The 16,327-nt window shown below is 40.8% G+C and overlaps 1 protein-coding gene across 5 annotated transcripts in view; it reads left to right on the top strand.

Moving 5' to 3' along the window:
- Positions 1-16,327, top strand: part of LOC126277958 (uncharacterized) — a 226,444-nt gene that overhangs the window by 51,588 nt on the left and 158,529 nt on the right. For 4 of the 5 annotated variants that reach the window (XM_049977579.1, XM_049977577.1, XM_049977576.1 and 1 more), the window contains exon 3: positions 8,440-8,517. The exons of the other annotated variant lie outside the window; for it this stretch is intronic. In XM_049977579.1, coding sequence (XP_049833536.1) covers positions 8,440-8,517 — 78 coding nt within the window. The remainder of the gene's footprint in view (positions 1-8,439; positions 8,518-16,327) is intronic. 5 annotated transcript variants of the gene reach the window in all.

Genomic DNA, 16,327 nt, shown 5'->3' with positions numbered 1-16,327 from the left:
GCAATGTTAATTATTGGGAGGATGATCCCTATTGTTGATGTGGTGTTTCAGATTTGGCTGTCTGGTTTTCCTCATCATAAATGCACCTGAAAATTGGTCAGAATGGCCAACACTCACTACATTGTTCCAAGGCTTGACCTATTGACAGCTAGATAGAAAATTCCTCTTGTAATGGTAACATCATGTTGAGTTCCAAGTGTTCTCACTCAGAGCTCTCATTGTCCATTTGTGGTAGTTATGATCATCATTGGTATGCAAATTTCTTTCGTGAAGCTGTGTAGCATTTTGTACTCAACTGGAACTTTGCAATTGACTAGCTCATGTCCTGGTCATGATGGTAAGATAAGTGCATCTTCAGTGGTAGCCAATTTCTAGGAAAAAACACTATTGCTTGAACTTGTTGGAGTAGGCGTATTAAACTGTAGCGCCAGCATTTCACAATCTGTGACTGCTTGTGATGTCTCCAAGAAGTCTCTTCCATTATGGCTGCATTCTTGTAAAATGGAGAGTAGCACTGATAAGGTTACGGTGATGGACCTCATCCCACAGGTTGGCTGTAGTCCTGTGAAGTTCCCCGGCATGCATAGAAGTGCCCTGCTGTTCGACATCTTCCAGCATAATGATTGCCAAACACTCATCTTCTTTTTTTTAGTCTTGTATGATTTGCTGAGAGCAATCACAATGGAAATATTCAAATTGGTGGTGGAGTTGGTTCTACCTGTGTCATTGAGAGTTTTGAACATTATCTATTGGTTTGGCATTAGCCGAGGTTTGTGACTCTGTTCCTTACTGTTGGTTGTTGGTTCATCTTGCAAACATCAATGCCAATGATTGACAAAATTCTTGTGGAATTAATGATGCTCTCCCTGACCGCTGCAAATCATGGAGCTCTGCCGAACTGTCTTCTGATGACCTCACCCTCTGTGCTCAGCAACAAACTGTACTTTTGTTGACAGCAGCTGCTGCTTTGTCAGCTATGTTGGGGGGAGAGGTAAGTAATGTCATTTTCTTACATTACATCCAAACTCATAAATTTTTAACAAGTTATCATTTTAATCAGAGATATAAATGTCCTTGTTATCATTATCATTCTGCCATCTAGTGTACAAATTTTCAATGCTGGGTTGATAAAAATAATTGGTTTCTGGGCAAAGGATCTGGAGATGGCATTTCAAACATCATCCATGTTTTCACATTTTTATCCACTTAGAAAATGTCATATGATATGAATAAATGGAAATCTGATGGAGCAATATCAGCCAAGTAAGTTGGGTGAGGCAATACCTCCCATGGCAATTCATTAATTTTTTCAAGTGCTCATCTTGTGATTACATCTTGTATTGCAGATTCTGCCTTTTCTGTTGACGATCACTGTGCGTTTTTCAATTAAACTGATTTACTCAATCCAGTTGTTCACAGTAAATATCTGTATTTACAGTTTGTCCAGCTTCCAGCACTTCAAGTGAATGACCCTGAAAATACTCCACCAAACTCACTAAAGTGCCTTTTTGGGTAGTAAATGTGGTTTAGCTGTACTTCGTGGCTACTTGTTTGGATAGAACCACTGCCTTTTGTGTTTTGTACTATCACAGAGGATCCATTTTTCATCTTCAGTGATAAGATGATCAAAAATCATTTCTGGAAAATCCAGGATGAAGTAATGACAACATTAGAAAAGAATAAATTACTACTCACCATACAGATGAGATGGTGAGTTGCAGATAGACACAACAAGAGGAATGTCAAACAAGTCAGCCAAAAAGGCCTTCATCAGAATCAAGCCACATACAGACACACACTCATGCAAACACAACTCACATACACATAACCAAAGTTTCTGGTTACTGAGGCTGGGCTGCAAACAGCAGTACATGACTGCCAAAGCGGTCTGGGTGGTAGGGGTAAGGAGGAGGTTGGGACAGGGAGGGGGAGGGATAGCAGGGTAAGGGTGGGGGACAATAAAGTGCTCTTGTGGCCATTTACAGGGTTGAGGTGGAGACAGGGTAGGGTAGCTGTATGTAGTCAAGAGGTTAGACAGAGGGTGGGGAGAGAGAGTCAGTAGAGAATGAGAGAAGTAAAGATTATGGGTACGTTGGTGGAATAGAAGACTCTGCGGTGCTAGAATGGGAACAGGAAAGGAGATAGATGGGCAAAGGATAATGTCTAATAAAGGTTGAGACCAGGAGGGTTATGGGAATGTAAGATATATTGCAGGAAGAGTTCCCACCTGCATGTTTCAGAAAGGTTGGTGCTGGTGGGAAGGCTTCAGATGACATGGTCTGTGAAGCAGTCATTGAAATGAAGAACAACATGTTGGTGGTGTGCTGAGCAGCAGGGTGGTCCAATTGTTTTTTAGCCACAGTTAGTCAGTGGCCATTCTGGCAGACAGACAGCTTGTTGGTTGTCATGACCACGTAGAATGCAGCACAGTGGTGGGAGCTTGGCTTGTAGATCACATGATTGGTTTCACAGGTAACCATGCCTTTTATGGGATAGGTGATGTTTGTGACTGGACTGGAGAAGCTGGTGGTGGGAGAATGTTTGGGATAGGTCTTGCATCTAGGTTTACTACAGGAAATGAGCCATGAGCAAGGGGTTGGGAGCAGGGGTTGTGTAAGGATGGAAAAGGATACTGTGTAGATTGTTGGGTGGCAGAACACCACTATGGGAGGTTTGGGTAGGATAGTGGGTAGGACATTCCTCATTTCAGGACTTGATGAGAGGTTGTCGAAACCCTTATGGAGAATGTGATTCAGTTGCTCCAGTCCCGGATGGTACTGACTAAAAAGGGGAGTGCCCCGTGACCAGAAGGTGGGACTTCTGGACATGGTGGGTGACTGGAGAGTAAGGAACAGGGGATGTTTAAGTACAAGATTGGAAGGGTAATTTTGTTCTATGAAGGCTTCAGTGAGACCCTTGGTATACTTTAAGAGGGATGGCTCATCACTCCATATGCGACAGCCTTATGTGTATAAGCTGTACGGAAGGGCATTCTTGATATGGAGTTGGTGGCAGCTGTCTAAGTGGAGGTATTGCTGGTGGCTGGTAGGTTTGATATGGATGGAGGTACTTTGAGGTGGATGTCAACACTGAGTAAGGTGGCTTGTTGGGTTGAGGCAGACTGGGTGAAGCCAGTGCGGGAGAAGGTGTTAAGATTCTGGAGGAATGTGGATAGGGTGTCCTCACTCTCGATTCGGATCAATGAATCTGAACCAGGTGAGGGGTTTGGGAGTCTGGGTGGTAAAAAAGGAATCCTTTAGATGGCCCATGAATAGGTTGGTATAGGATGGTGCCATGTGGCTGCCCATTACTGTACCTGTGATTTCTTTGTTGGTGATGCCTTCAAAGGAGAAATAATTGTGGGTGGGGATATAGCTGGTCATGGCAATCAGGAAGGCATTTGTGGTTTGTATTCTGTCAGGCACTGGGGAAGGTAATGTTCAATAGCAGCAAGGCCAAGGGCACTAGGAATGTTAGTGTAAAGAGAGTTGGCATCAACAATGATGAGCAGGGCACCAAGAGGTAAATGAACAGGAACTGTGGAAAGTTGATGGAAAAAATGGTTGGTATCTTTTTTTAGGATGGTAGGTTTCGTGTAATAGGCTGAAGGTGTTGGTCTATGAGGGCAGAGGTTATCTCAGTCACATCAGGGTGTACTGGGTGGGTGGGTTTATGGACTTTAGGAAGCATCTAGAAACTAGGATGGCAGGGAGTGGTAGGTGTGATGAGAGAGCTGGACCCCGGGAAGAGGTCCTGGGATAGTTGCAAGGTTTTCAGAAGTGACTGGAGATCTAGCTGGATTCCTGGAATGGGGTCATCATGACAGGGTTTGTACGTGGATGAATCTGACAGCTGCAGGAGTCCTTCTGCCCAAAAATCATTGCAGTTTAAAACAACAGTGCTGAAGCCTTTGTCAGCAGGTAGCATTTTGAGGTTGGGATCAGCTTTTAGGTGGTGGATTGTAGATGTAAGGTAAGCTAGTATGTTCAAGGATTTGGTGAAAGAGCGTGAGGCCATGTTTGAGGTTAAGAAATTCTGGAACATTAACAGGGGATGATGTTGGGGGTGGGGGGGTGGGGGGGGGGGGGGTTGTCAGTGTGTGTTAGTGGATCTCAGTTGGATGGATGAGTGAACTGAGTCAGGCAGGGTGCAGCATTGGTCTTTGGGTGAGTCTGATTGGTAGAGTTGATGGCAAAAAAAGTGTTTCCACTGTAGGGATTGGGAGAAGGAGAGATGGTTTTTAACAAGTCCTACATGATTGAATTTGGGAGCAGGGTAAAAGGGGAGGCCTCCAGAAATGACTTAATAGATCTGTGGGGCCAAGGCTTTGGGAGGAAAGGTTCATGATGGCATTTTGGGTCTTTTTATGTTACTGGAATCTGTATGGTGGTGAGAGAGAGTTTTTGAGGGCGGTGTAAGCATAGTATGTCTGTGAGGCAGGGTTTGTCAGCTATGACTGGAATGTGGGGGAGTTTTGGAGCTTGTTGTGTGGGTGGTGGATTGTGGTAGTCCAAGGTCAGAGTAGGAAGTGAACACAGTGGAGAGTTTTTTGAGGTGGCATTATGCATGCTCCTCTAGTTCCTAGAGGGATAGAGTTTGAGTGTGTGGTATGGAATCCAGAGATTTGGGATTGCATAGCAGGAGAATTTTGTGGATGCAGAGGAGGTATTGCAACATTGTTTGGGCTTGATTAACGTGGTTCTGCAGGACTGTGTTGATGAGAATTAAGGACTGGTAGAATCTGAACAGATATGGGTCATTGTGGAAGGAGGGATTGCATCCAGAGATGGATAATTTGATGTAAGGCCATTTGGGTCGATTCCACGTGACAAGCAACAACACAGGTAGATGATCTGGGACTGGGTTCTGGGTAGGACTACAGAAAACTTTTCTGTATTGAAACAGATGGAAGAAGCACTGATCCATGACAGAGGATAAAAATATGTAAAATACGTAAATAATGTTGAAATACATGCAAAAAATTCACAAAAATACACAAAAATCGTGGGAAAAATCACAAAAAGCATGAAATGGCTGACAAATGGGGAAATAATATGAAAATTGGGATTAGCCCAGTAGTGAAATGTGAAAACCAACAGAAATCAACATGAAAACATAAAGAGATCAAATAAATAAATAAATATATAAAAAATAAAAAGATTGTAATGATGTTAGCAGATCTGTGGGTGGATAAGTTGAAGAAGAGGGACAGCAGATTGGTTAGATCAGTGAAATTAGTACATGCAAACTGGAATAAGAGAGGAGAGGGAGTGTGAGGTGGGAAGGGTTTGGTTGGATAAGGTACAAGTTTGTGTGGCATAGGAAGGTATGGAAAATAACTTGTGAAAATACTTCAGTATTACATCTCTGAAGCAGTAAGTTGCATGTTGTGAATTATTTAGCTTTGTTTGTCTTTATCAATCTGCTACAAATGTTCTTCACTTGTTGACCAAGGTTGGTTAAGAGGGTTTGACAGTTTCTTGATTCTCTGACATGGATTTGCTTCCACTTCCACAGCACTCCCATGTCTGTGGCGAACCAAAATGAACCCATCAGTTTCAAATAAATGGAATGTGGATTCATCCTAAAACAATATCTGATGCCATTATTGTCCCCAGTAATGTCGTTCCACACACCATTGCCATCTACCATCTAGCATGTTTCTTCACATTGTCAAATGTAGGTGGAGAAGTGGATGACACGCATGTAACCATGCCATAACAAACAGAGATGGGCTGTCATCCCTGATGGTGTATGATGTATTCCACTGTTCCACTAGAGCTAAGGAGGATGCATATCTGTCCTGCAATGCCATTCGGATGAGGTATCAATCTTCTTGGTGGGGCGGGGGAATGGGGGTGGTCTGAGTGTTGTGATCTGACACCCATCTCATTGTGTTCTGTGGCCTTCTGTGAACCAATATACATACATCCATTGCACTGCCAAAACACTTTGTCCCATGTGAGCAGCAATTTCCTGGCTGGATGGATCACATTCTCTCATGCCAGCAAAATGCCCTCTTTCAAACTCACTAATCTGACAGTACAGTTTGTGCCTGCATCTGCGAGGCATCCTGCATGACTGCTCAAGTTGTACTTATCCATTACCTTTAGTTTATAGTGACAATGATAGTTGCAGTCACATTTTATCGGTAGGTGGTGTTGTCTCATGATATCGATGTTGGCCTCGAACCCACAGGCTGCTATGATTCAAATACTAATAATTTCTACAGAACATATTAATTTACTTGTCTTGTGAATATGAACTTTGTACCTCTAGTCATTCAAAGTGTTCTGTATTTTTTTTCTGAACATGAGTGTATATTAATACAGCACTATATGTATGATCTGTTTGGTATGAGAAGTACGTAACTTGTATTCAAATTAATGATGATGTAAATAAAATAGAAAGAAACTTCCACATGGGAAAAATATATTAAAAACAAAGATTCCAAGACTTACCAAGCGGGAAAGCGCCGGCAGACAGGCACATGAACAAAACACACAAACACACACACAGAATTACGAGCTTTCGCAACCGGCGTCCGCTTCGTCAGGAAAGAGGGAAGGAAAAGGAAAGATAAAAGGATGTGGGTTTTAAGGGAGAGGGCAAGGAGTCATTCCAATCCCGGGAGCGGAAAGACCCACCTTAGGGGGAAAAAAGGATAGGCACATGCTAGCACGCGCGCGCGCGCACACACGCACACACACACACACACACACACACACACACACACACACACACACACACACACGCATATCCATCCACGCATACACAGACACAAGCAGACATATTTAAAGGCCTTTAAACATGTCTGCCCGCGTCTGTGCATGCATGGATGGACTTACCAAGCGGGAAAGCAGCGGCAGACAGACACACGAACAAAACACACAAACACACACACAGAATCACTAGCTTTCGCAACCGATGGCTGCTTCTTCAGGAAGGAGAGGGAAAGACGAAAGGATGCGGGTTTCAAGGGAGAGGGCAAGGAGTCACCCCAATCCCGGGAGCGGAAAGACCCCCGTCAGGGGGAAAAAAGGACAGGTGTACACCCGCACACACACACACACACATATCCACCCGCACATACACAGACACAAGCAGACATATTTGAAGGCAAAGAGTAGGGGCAGAGATGTCAGTCGAGGCGGAAGTACAGAGGCAAAGAAGTTGTTGAAAGACAGGTGAGGTATGAGCGGCGGCAACTTGAAATTAGCGAAGGTTGAGGCCTGGCGGATATTGAGAAGAGAGGATATACTGAAGGGCGAGTTCCCATCTCCGGAGTTCGGATAGGTTGGTGTTGGTGGGAAGTATCCAGATAACTCGGACGGTGTAACACTGTGCCAAGATGTGTTGGCCGTGCATCAAGGCATGTTTAGCCACAGGGTGATCCTCATTACCAACAAACACTGTCTGCCTGTGTCCATTCATGTGAATGGACAGTTTGTTGCTGGTCATTCCCACATAGAAATCGTCACAGTGCAGGCAGGTCAGTTGGTAAATCACGTGGGTTTTTTCACACGTGGCTCTCCCTTTGATCGTGTACACCTTCCGGGTTACAGGACTGGAGTAGGTGGTGGTGGGAGGGTGCATAGGACAGGTTTTACACTGGGGGCGGTTGCAAGGGTAGGAGCCAGATCGTAGGGAAGGTGGTTTGGGGATTTCATAGGGATGAACCAAGAGGTTACGAAGGTTAGGTGGACGGCGGAAAGACACTCTTGGTGGAGTGGAGAGGATTTCATGAAGGATGGATCTCATTTCGGGGCAGGATTTTAGGAGAGCCACATTCAGGGTCTGATCCAGTCCCGGGAAGTATTCTGTCACAAATGGGGCACTTTTGGGGTTCTTCTGTGAGAGGTTCTGGGTTTGAGGGGATGAGGAAGTGGCTCTGGTTATCTGCTTTTGTACCAGGTTGGGAGGCTCACCTGTCTTTCAACAACTTCTTTGCCTCTGTACTTCCGCCTCGACTGACATCTCTGCCCTTACTCTTTGCCTTCAAATATGTCTGCTTGTGTCTGTGTATGTGTGGGTGGATATGTGTGTGTGTGTGTGTGTGTGCGGGTGTACACCTGTCCTTTTTTCCCCTGATGGGGGTCTTTCCGCTCCCGGGATTGGGGTGACTCCTTGCCCTCTCCCTTGAAACCCGCATCCTTTCGTCTTCCCCTCTCCTTCCTGAAGAAGCAGCCATCGGTTGCGAAAGCTAGTGATTCTGTGTGTGTGTTTGTGTGTTTTGTTCGTGTGCCTGTCTGCCGGCGCTTTCCCGCTTGGTAAGTCTTGGAATCTTTGTTTTTAATAACTTGTATTCAGTAAGATAAGTCAGAGTAATTCAGATTGAAATCATGGTATGTAAATTATCATATAATATTTCTATAGATTTAAATAAAATCATGGAGTGTAATGTTTTCTTGTTTATGTACTATATGTGCTATATTTTAGACATGCTGCGTGGGAAAACAAATGAAGCATCTGAGATGGAAGACATAGCTGTACCTGCTCATTTTCCTAAGTTAATGTGTGAGTAATCATAGATAATCTCTCTTGAATTATCTAATATAAGAACTTCAAGAACATTGTCAATGAGCAGTAAAGGTCCATAAATGAAATGTCTTAAATTTATGACACTCCAGAATTATGGCATGATTATGTAGACTTTATTCTTCGGTCAACATGTTCCACCAATTTTTGAGTTAGAGTAAGTCCAGGACATAATTAAGGCCTACCTTTATAAATCTTCACCAATGTATGCAGGAGTTTACAATCAGGCATTCCTCTATAAGTGATAGAATTCAGTTATGCTTTGTGACTGACTGATGTCGTTAAGTGGGAGTGGAGCTACAGGCTCATACACTACATGCCACATGCTCATGGAATTGATAGTTGTGGACACAGAAAAGAAAGTACATGCCAGCCTATTTCACTGTCTGTTGGTATTGGGGAAGGTAGTGGTGGTGACCACTACAGGTGTAGGGATAGCAGTGCATACGATAACCCTGACTTCCCCTTCTGACCTTGCCTCACCTCCTGAAATACCATACAAATTGAGTGACCTGACAAAGTTCTGCTGGTTGTGCCTGCATAACAGCTGATACAGCAAGACTGTGTAACCTGAGAAGCATTTGTGATTGATGCATTCCTCTGCCATTTGCCTCACTGAAACATCAATCAGGAAGTTATTTTACTCAAAGTATAAGTTGAAATAATAAAAAGTGCTTGTCAAAAGAATCATAGTTAGTAACCTAATATTATGCTAACAGATAATTTGGCATGGAAAAATCAAACCATAATTAAAAAAGGAGACCTCAGCTAACTGATCAGACACACACACAGGCACAGGTACACTTGTGGCCTTGGTCTCAGTGACTCTTTATGAGCATTTTCTCAGGGGAATGGGCTTTGGAGGACCCAAAAAGGGCAAATTGGGCACTTGCAGAAAGAACTATGGCTACAGGAGAGGAGATTGTTGAAGATGTGCTGTCAAAGGAGGGGTTAGGGAATCATATGAAGGCAGACAGGAGATAACAGTGGCTTTTGAAGGTAAAATAAGGACTGATTTGGTGGAAATGAGGGGAAAGGCAAGTGTAAGAGTAACTAAGTAGGAAGAGCACAAGTAAAGGATGGGGATTAAAGAGATTTCAGCCACAGGGATAGTGATAATGGAGGAATGTTTAGAGGGACAATTTGTGCCTGTACAGTTTGGAGGAGCTGGCGCTGAAGACAGGATGAAGTCATTAGTGTTGTGGTGTCAATCCTGTGCACTAAGTGATACTCAAGTTTCCTGTTTGCCACAGTTCAGCAGTGACCATTCCTGTGGGTAGACAACTTGTTATTTGTCATACCCACATAGAGAACTACACAGCAATAGCATAAAATCTAATGTACAATGCAGCTGCTTTCATACATGGCTGTAACACTGATTAGATAGGAAATGAATATGTCTGGATTGTAGTGGTAAGTGGTGAATGGGTCTGAGGAACAGGTCTTGTATCTTCTGGTCATCCTGAGGGGACTGGTTTGTGGGATGCAGGGCTGAGAGTAGGGGTTGAATGGGGATTACCATAAGTGTTTTATTGACTGGGTGCAGGATTGAATACTACTTTTGAGATGAGTGTAGGATTTTGGACAGGATACCCATCATCTAAGAGGTTAGTGAGAGTCAGTTGATGGCCTTGCAAAGTATGTAGTTGCGTCTTTCAAGGACATTTGTGACAATGAGTGATACTGGGAGTAGTATTTGTGGTTACTTCACAGTGGCAATGACTTTTCTGCAAATAAATGGCATTATTGTCTCTGGATTAGTTGGTAAGGATTGTCTACAAGCATAAAAAATTGCATAAATATGCCAGAAAAAATTTGAAAGTGCAGTCAATGTGAACATGAAATCTTTCCTTACATATGATGTTATAGTGCTCCAAATGTACTTTTCATTTTAGGAGTTTTAGGTCAAATTGGAAAAGAAATTGAAAAAGTGGTTAGCTAATGTCTGAAATCAAAGGTTTTTATTGTAGAAAGAGAGATGTCATTATTGAAATATTAAATTCAACCAACTCAATGTTATTTAAGAATGATTTGTTCATGGAATACAAATAATTCAATGTCAAATGAATTACAAAGAGTTTTTATAAAATCAAGAATACTTCACATCACTGTGGAATGACACAACAGTTACAGTGAATCCTCAACAACTTTTCATTTTATGACATTTTCTCCAGATGGAAAATTGACTAGATAAAAAAGTGAAGGAATCCTGCCTCATTTTCTGCACATCAGTCTCTCTATGTAGCAAATAAAATTGAATGTGTTTCATGATCTTTGTCAGAAGATCAGTCAACTGATTTTTTGCATTTATATGTTTCAACATAATTTTGGAGTTTAGCAATATTTTAGAAATATAGACATGTTGGACCTCTATATGTTTTGACTGTCATTGATATTCAACATTTTTTACTAGTCTTAATGCATCAGCTTTGTAAATGTAAAGTGTTGGAGGAAATTCTGGCATTTTAACCTATACAGACTGTAAACAGCATGATCAAATTAATTTTTTGCCTTTTGTGTTTGCTGAAATAATTTCTGCTTCAGTTGTAAAGGTGGCCATTAGCTTCTGCAACTGACTTGTCAGTAATATTTCCCCACCAGTGTAGGCCAACCTTGCCATAGTGCTGGTTGTTGACTGGCTTCTCCACTTGTCATCTGCCAAATCAGCATTACTGTAAATTCTCAAATCTCTCTCATAAATAATACATAAATGGATGTGTAGTTCCGATATCAGGATATTTATTTCACTTGATTCTAGTCTCTATTATGTGGTTTACCCATGGTCTGAGCAACTTTAATCACTGAACAAACTGGTCTTCCTTCAGGAAGACATCCAACACCACTATGAATTGTTGTTGAAAGATACATAAGACATCAGACTGCCTCATGTTAGATGACAGAATTGAATCTAATTTTATTACTGTAAAGACCTAAGAGGTCCAACACATTACAGGCATCAGTAGAGTGTCAATATACACAAACCGTTGTGTCATTGCATATCCCAACATATTACTGATTGGAATATTTACAACCTTAAAATAAAGAATGCATTATGTTACATTTTACTGGTAGGTCATATCCTAATTCTACAAGTGCTGATATAAAAATTTACAGTCACACCATTTTCTTTCTCTCAAATAAAAATTTATCAGCTTCCTAAGAACTCAGTTGTAGTAGAAATACATGAAATCAAAAATTTTTGATTAAAATTTTTTTTGATGCCTTGATCACAAACTCTTTTTCCTTAAACAGTTACAGCATGATAACTAGTTTTGGTTGCTTTCTTCAGATCATCCAAAACATATGCAATAAAAGCTATCATCATTACCTGTAATCATGCAGTTGCATGTATTTGTATTGTGGGTCAACAAGACTATGACATTATGCAGTTACAAATATCATTGTGAGTGAGCCAGGTAGTAAATCATAATCTCACAACATGTCAGCAATATTGAAGGTGATTGGCCATTTGCATTAGTAAATATTGGGTCAAAAGCCCATTATTTCTACTTGGCCAGCAGATATTGTAGTGAGAACAGTATGTATGATGGTTACAAGAATTTTCAGCTGTTCCACTGCTTTTAACATACAAGCCTTTATATATTGTTCTCAGTATGACACCTGCTGTAAAATTTCAAATATTGCTCTTTTGATGCAATTTTAACATCACAAATGGGCGATTCACCTTCTTTATTGCTGTCATCTTGTGAGATTATGGTTTACAACCTGGCTCACTCATGCTGATGTTTGTAGATTAGATTAGATTCATTTTACATTCCACAGACCCAGAAATGGGTCTGATTCTCATGAGTGTGGAGCAAGGCAGAAAGTATGACATAAAGACTATAGACCATTTAACTGTAATACTCATTTCCCTGATCATTTCTCAGGAGTTTGTCAAAATATGTGAATGTGTTGCAATAAACTGGAAATGCTAATATTTTCAGAAATAATGCAGTGCCAGAATGAAACATAGGTATTGAGTTTTAATAAATTTATCATACACAAAATACCTAATCTTGAGCGTCGTGACCAAGTGCTGTCAAAACTGGAATCCAGCAGACATTTCTACTTAACCTGGTCTAACAGTCCCTGTTAAGATATTCAACTAGAGGGTAGGAGGAGGTGCCTACCAAAGGGTGTTGAAACTGTGCTTTATCTGCAATGGAGTTTTTAATAGTTGCTGAAAATTTATTGAAAATGTATGTACCTGAATATTGGACCCTTTGTTGGACCATGGTAAGTGATTTTAGGTCTTTATGTAGATTGTTATTTTTAGTATTGATACTATGTACTGAGCTATTGGATGGAAATAGAGGCATATTATTAACAAACTATTTCATTAAGGAATAAATATATGGAGAAGTAGTGGTTAGAATACCCAGTTGAGTGAACAGGTTCCTACGTTGAGTGAACAGGTTTCTACATTATGTTCTTGAATTTACACCATACTTGAGGCATATTACATGTTCTTGCACTTTAAAAACGTTTTCTTGGCTTGACAAGTTACCCATAAGTATGAAACCCATAAAACGACATTGTAGAATGAAAGTAGCCAATGGCCTTGCCGCAGTGGGAACATCAGTTCCTGTTAGATTACCCAAGTTAAGTGCTGTCAGGCTGGATGACAAATTGCGTGGGTAACCAACCAGTCTGCTGAATGCTGTTGGCAAGTGGGGTGCACTCAACCTTTGTGAAGCAAACTGAGAAGATACTTGATTGAGAAGTACCAGTTCCTATCTTGTAAACTGACATATGGCCATGAGAATGGTGTGCTGACCACATACCCCTCCAATCCACATCCAGTGATGCTGTGGGCTAAGGATGACACAGCAGCCAGTCAGTACCATTGAGTCTTCATGGTCTGTTTGGGGAGAGTTTAGTTTTTTAGAATGAAAGTAAGAAAAGTATGCAAGTAATTTTATATTTATATCTCCTACATCTGACATCATTTCCACTGCAAATACAGACTTGTTTAGGTGCTTCAGCAATTCTGTGGTATGGCATTCCCAACTGAATTTATTATCATGTTTTAATTCCATAAATTCAATTTTGTTTTGAATTGTTGGTCTGGTTATTCCTTGATGTACTGAAGTATGATAGTGAAGGGTTAATTCATTATTTCACAAAGCACCTCTATATTTTTTAATACTTGCAAAGAAATTATATTATGTCACATTTGTTCCTGGCATTGCTCTTATGACACATGCCATACTGCTGATATCTGCAATAGTTCTCCTTGATTTGCATCACACATTGCAAGATACTGCATATAATGATCATAGAGTCATAGTGTTTATTTTTGTGAAGCAAGGTCTGCTATGAGCTCTGGGTGCCAAGTTTCCTATTATCCTGACTGGCTTCTTTTGTAATTTAAATACCTTTGTTGCGTTCTTTTATGACCCACAGAAGCATATCATATTATGATACAGTAGCCTTTTACCTGTGTCTTTTCCCATACATGTTTTCAACACATATATTCCAAATGTCTCCTTCTCCCCATCTCTGTATCCAACTCTTCCTTTCCCCATCTTTCTTTTCACTTTATCGTCCAACCTTTACCCTTCCATCTCCTTCTCCATCATCTCTTTATCCATCCCAAATTCACCACTCCCTCTGTCCGTCCTCTCCTCCCCCTCCCTTTGCATGTTCCTCTCTTCCCTCCCCCGTGCTGCTTTCCTATCAATTACTTTCTGCCTACCCTCCCCATGTCATCACTGTGTGTTTACTCATCACTTCCACCTCTGTCTCTCTGTTCACCCCCTACTGCTCCCACTCATCCAATTTGTCCACCTCCTGCCCCTCTCTCTTCCTCTCCATCCCCTATTGCCTCCCTATCTCTACCTATCTCCTCCGCGTCCATCTCAGCCTGCCTACAGCCATGCCCTTGCACATGTGTAGCCCCTCCAAATCAGATAAATAAAGGAGGCCAATACTGTTGCCACAACATGCCTGCTGTGCAGGGCAGCCTACATTTCAAGGGACTGTAAGATGTTTCATGCCAATGATATGTAGACTGCCCTGCAAAGCATATCACTACAGCAGAATGTTAAATGTGTGTTAAATGTGTTTTATTTATCTCATAACGTACAATATTTCAGAACATATGTCTGATGTACAGGAGACAGGTCAAGGTTACAGTTAGCTTATTTACAATTTTGTCATACTTACAGTAATACTTTGTGAAGAATTTACTTACTTAAAATTTGTCAAACTTATAGCATTTACATCTACTATAACTATCAGAAATTTTTATTCCATTTTAGGGATCCAGCTCAAAGTATCACTTCATCCTTCATGAAATCTTCCACAGAGTAGTAGCATCGTTTAATTAGAAAATCATGTAACTTGCTTTTTAAAATATTTACCTTCATACTCATCATGCCACACCCTTTTATAGAGTTGTGAATTTTCATGGCTATATACTGAAGAGTCTGAGCACGCAGTTTTAAGCGATGAGAGGTGAGCATAAAGTTTTCTTTATGTCTCGTGTCATACGAGTGTTCAAAATGATTTTTTTTTAATAGATCAGCTCTCCTGCGTAGGAAAAGAATCACCTCAAGGATGTATAGAGAGGGAACAGTTAATATTTTTAGATCTCTAAATAATGGTCTACATGATGCCCTCAGCTGTGCAGAGCACATGTTGCGAACGATTCTTTTTTGCAATTTTAAGATCCGTGTAACGTTTCCAGAGTTTCCCCCAAAAATTATGCCATATCGAATAACTGATTCGAAGTAGCTATAATACGCTATTTTCCTGGTGGCCATATCAGTGGCACAGGCTAAAATTTCCATTGCAAAAGCAAGGCTGTTTAATTTATTTGCTAGATATTCGATATGAGAATTCCAGCTCAAAGTTTTGTCTAAGTTTATTCCCAGGAACCTGACTGAGTCAAGTTCTTTCATTTTTTGATTGTTGTGAGTGATACAGATTTCTTCAGTTTTTGACTTTTTGGATTTAAAACTCATCATGTGGGTTTTTGAAATGTTTAGCCTTAAGCCATTTAGACTGAACCATGTTTCCAGGTTTCTTAACGTATTCATGACACAATGTGGTACATTTTCAGAATTTTCATTTTCAATTAGGGCAGAAGTATCATCTGCAAACAAAGTTAAATGAGTATTTATATTGAGAGGCAAGTCATTTACATAGAACAAGAATAAAATGGGTCCAAGAATTGAGCCTTGAGGAACACCTTGTGTGACAGTTTTCCACTCTGAGAAGTAATCTGCTCCATTTGATGTGATTATTACCCTTTGCTTCCTCTCCGAGAGGTATGATTCAAACCATTTCAAAGCAATATCCCTTATTCCATACCTGTTGAGTTTGAAAAGCATGAGGGCATGGTTTACAGAGTCGAATGCTTTTGTAAGATCACAAAATATTCCTGCGACCTTAGCTTTCCTATCTAGTGATGAAGTAATTTTTTCAATAAACTCATTTATTGCATCTACTGTGTTTTTGCCTTGTTGGAAGCCAAATTGGTTTGGTGAAATGATATCATTCTGTGTGATGAAGCTTTGTATCTGTAAAGCAGCAATTTTTTCAAATATTTTTGATATGACAGGAAGTATAGAGATGGGGCGATAATTTCCCATATCATCTTTTGAACCTTTTTTATACAATGGTTTTACTTCCGCATATTTCAAGAGATCAGGGAAGTAACCGTCTTCAAAGGATTTGTTTATTATGAGAGAGAGAGGATGAGCTATTATGTTGTAAACTTTTTTAATTATTTTGGTGGGTATCCCATCCCAGCCAGCCGAGTTTTTGTCTTTCAAGGAAA

This window comes from Schistocerca gregaria, chromosome 6, assembly GCF_023897955.1.
Source record: "Schistocerca gregaria isolate iqSchGreg1 chromosome 6, iqSchGreg1.2, whole genome shotgun sequence".
Lineage (NCBI taxonomy): Eukaryota > Metazoa > Arthropoda > Insecta > Orthoptera > Acrididae > Schistocerca > Schistocerca gregaria.
Note: the sequence above shows the minus strand (reverse complement) of the source record. Positions and strands in the feature narration are given on the sequence as shown.